This window comes from Austrofundulus limnaeus, unplaced genomic scaffold, assembly GCF_001266775.1.
Source record: "Austrofundulus limnaeus strain Quisiro unplaced genomic scaffold, Austrofundulus_limnaeus-1.0 Scaffold2834, whole genome shotgun sequence".
In the NCBI taxonomy this organism is placed as follows: domain Eukaryota; kingdom Metazoa; phylum Chordata; class Actinopteri; order Cyprinodontiformes; family Rivulidae; genus Austrofundulus; species Austrofundulus limnaeus.
In genome coordinates, this window is record NW_013955236.1 from 2,667 (window position 1) to 5,896 (window position 3,230).

Genomic DNA, 3,230 nt, shown 5'->3' on the forward strand with positions numbered 1-3,230 from the left:
TACGAGATTAAAGACGTAATATTACGAGATTCAAGTCATAATATTATGAGAATAAAGTCGTAATATTACGAGATTAAAGACGTAATATTACGAGATTCAAGTCATAATATTATGAGAATAAAGTCGTAATATTACGAGATTAAAGACGTAATATTACGAGATTCAAGTCATAATATTATGAGAATAAAGTCGTAATATTACGAGATTAAAGACGTAATATTACGAGATTCAAGTCATAATATTATGAGAATAAAGCCGTAATATTACGAGATTAAAGTCATAATATTGTGAGAATAAAGTCGTAATATTACGAGATTAAAGACGTAATATTACGAGATTCAACTCATAATATTATGAGAATAAAGTCGTAATATTACGAGTTTGAAGTCATAATATTACGAGAAAAAAGTCATAATATTCCGCGAATAAAGTCGTAATATTACGAGATTAAAGTCGTATAAAAATAAAGTCATAATATTACGAGAAAAAGTCAATATTATGAGAATAAAATCATAATATTACGAGTTTAAAGTCATAATATTACAAGATTAAAGTCAAAACATTATGAGAATAAAGTCATAATATTATGAGATTAAAGTAATAATATTACGAGTTTAAAGTCATAATAATACGAGAAAAAAGTCAATATTATGAGGATAAAGTCGTAATACTACGAGATAAAAGTCGCAATATTATGAGATTAAAGTCATAATAATACAAGAAAAAAGTCAATATTATGAGAATAAAGTCGTAAATTACGAGATTAAAGTCGTAATATTATGAGATTAAAGTCATAATTTTACAAGAAAAAAATCGTAATATTACGAGAATAAAGTCATAATTTACGAGAAAAAAAAAGTCATGATCATGACGTGTCTATTTCCCGTTCCTCATTTCGTCCTTTTTTCCTCCCACCTGCTGTACAGCCATATGTGTGTGTTTATAAAGTAGTCCACGATGACTCGGGTACTGTTAGATTAATATGCTTTCATCCAAATTAGCTACGACTATGTCCGTCAATGCATCCATTAATTACAATACGGCTTCACTTTATTGTCCTTTGCACAATTTCCAAGTCCTGCTTCTGATAATTGGATGCTAATGTGCTAAAAGATTAACTATTTATTTATAGCAGTACTAAAAAACAACTTGACAAGTTGTTCAACATTCCTCATTTTAATTCAGTGGTAACTGCATGCTTTTTCGTATACAGGCTAAAATATCATGACTTTAAACTCATAATATTACAACTTTAATCTCGTAATATTACGATTTTATTCTCATAATATTATGACTTTATTTTTATACGACTTTAATCTCGTAATTTAAAAAAAATCTCGTTGTGTGACCCTAACACTCCGTCGTACATGTATGTTCAAGTTACATGATGTTGTTTTTCAGGCCTCAGGACATCATGGTGTTTATTATCRGTGGGGCCACGTATGAAGAAGCTCTGACTGTTTACAACCTGAACCGTAACACACCTGGGGTTCGTATCGTGCTGGGAGGAAGCGCCATCCACAACACTAAGAGGTATCAGAAGCTTCTCGTCTCATTTTGTCGTGCTATATTCTCGCTGTGAACAGAAACATTGAAATTCCAGCTGAATTTGTTCCGGCGTCTTTATTTATCCCCGCCCTCTGTCCACCAGTTTCCTGGAGGAAGTGATGTCAGCAACAGGTCACAGCAGCCGCAGCGACAGGACGCAGGGAAGCGGTCGCTACAGCAACAGACGATGAACACGGACACTTCCKCTAAGTTTTCATCTTTCATCGAATAAACTGCATCATTCCCTCCATTGTTTTGTGTCTGTGTGTCTGAAGGAACTGTTCAATGTTTTCGTGACACTCTCTGGTTTTGTTTATATGCAGCAGGTGGTGAGAATATAGGGAACACCTCATAGACGCAAACTTATAACTTCCTGAGATAAAAATGTATTCTGACAGTATTATGGCTTTTATTAAACAGCCAGGTGAGTAACAGTTTACTAAACTCACTTTCAAACATTCTGCTCTAGAGTCATGGCTAGTTTTATTGGATAAAATAAACAATATTATCAAAGTTGCTAAAAAGTGTTTTAGTGAGCTTGAAAATTATAGCCTGTCTGCAGAAAGGTCTATTAAAATTTCAAAATGCTCTCAAACAAGGTTTTTAGATCCTACTGTGTTTAGTTTGATTCATCAGTGTTTATTTTATTGTATTTTTTTCTAGTTAAGGTTGTAACAATTTGTCTCAGTTTCTGTTTATTTCTTTTAAAGTGTGTGACTAATTGTGAATTTGAAAAGCTTAGTATTGAAATTAAATATATGCGTAACATATTTGTGACGTGTTATTTTTATTTTTGTTTATTTTTTTAAAACTCGCTAAAATCATTCTTAGAACAATTTAGCGTTATTTTAAAAAAATTCTATTAAACATATCTGGACTTATTTTTATTTTTCTAACAATTTACTGGATATATAATTTGAAAACATGGGTTATGGAATTTAAAATAATGTTCCTAAATTACTTTTGGCTTTTAGCTGTTAATTTATATTTCTGTCTGAGGATTGGTCAAATAACGTTCTTGTCTTCTAACAAAATACCTGTATAATAAGTTGAAAATATTTGATCAAAAAGAAATGTCTAGGAAAACAGGTCATATATGACAATGCAATATAGTTTAAATATAATAAATGCAATATAATACAGTTTGACATAAATCATTCAATGTCTAAGAGTACAGTTTTATAATATTATTTATTTCCCACACATAAAAACATTTCAAAATTGTTTAGTTCATGAAAAGTTTTTGTTGCTTTAAATAAGAAACAGAACAAAATATTATTTTCAAATCATTTATTTTCACTTAGGCCGCTGGGTGCCGCTGTTGAGCTTTTAATTTGTCAAATACAAACCGCAGGAAGGACGCTGCCTCAGCTGAGTGAAGCTGGCCCCGCCCACATAAAAATACAAGTAAGCGGATTGGTTGGTGCTTCGTTTGTGCAGTTAAAATGAGCGTTTGTGCTATTATAGTTTTTGAGATACTATAATTACAAGTTTTTAGTTGAATAAACTGTTGTATTTCCCCTGGTGGAAACTTCACAAATATGCATTTTTATGTGAATTAACTCTGATCCACACTGAGTCAAATATATACATCAAGTCAAATTATTTATTGAGTGCTGCTGAAGGTTTTTGAATGTCCTAACATGACGTGGCCTAATAACTTTGCAATATGAATCATGGTT

At 31.4% G+C, this 3,230-nt stretch overlaps 1 protein-coding gene across 1 annotated transcript in view; it reads left to right on the forward strand.

Annotated features, from left to right (window-relative positions):
* LOC106511481 (vacuolar protein sorting-associated protein 45) overlaps positions 1–2,318 on the forward strand; it is a gene marked incomplete at its 5' end in the record, with an annotated part of 4,390 nt that extends 2,072 nt beyond the window's left edge. Inside the window, 2 exon segments of the mRNA XM_014000233.1 lie at positions 1,402–1,533; positions 1,652–2,318. Coding sequence (XP_013855687.1) covers positions 1,402–1,533; positions 1,652–1,739 — 220 coding nt within the window.
* Between the last annotated feature and the right edge of the window lie 912 nt (positions 2,319–3,230).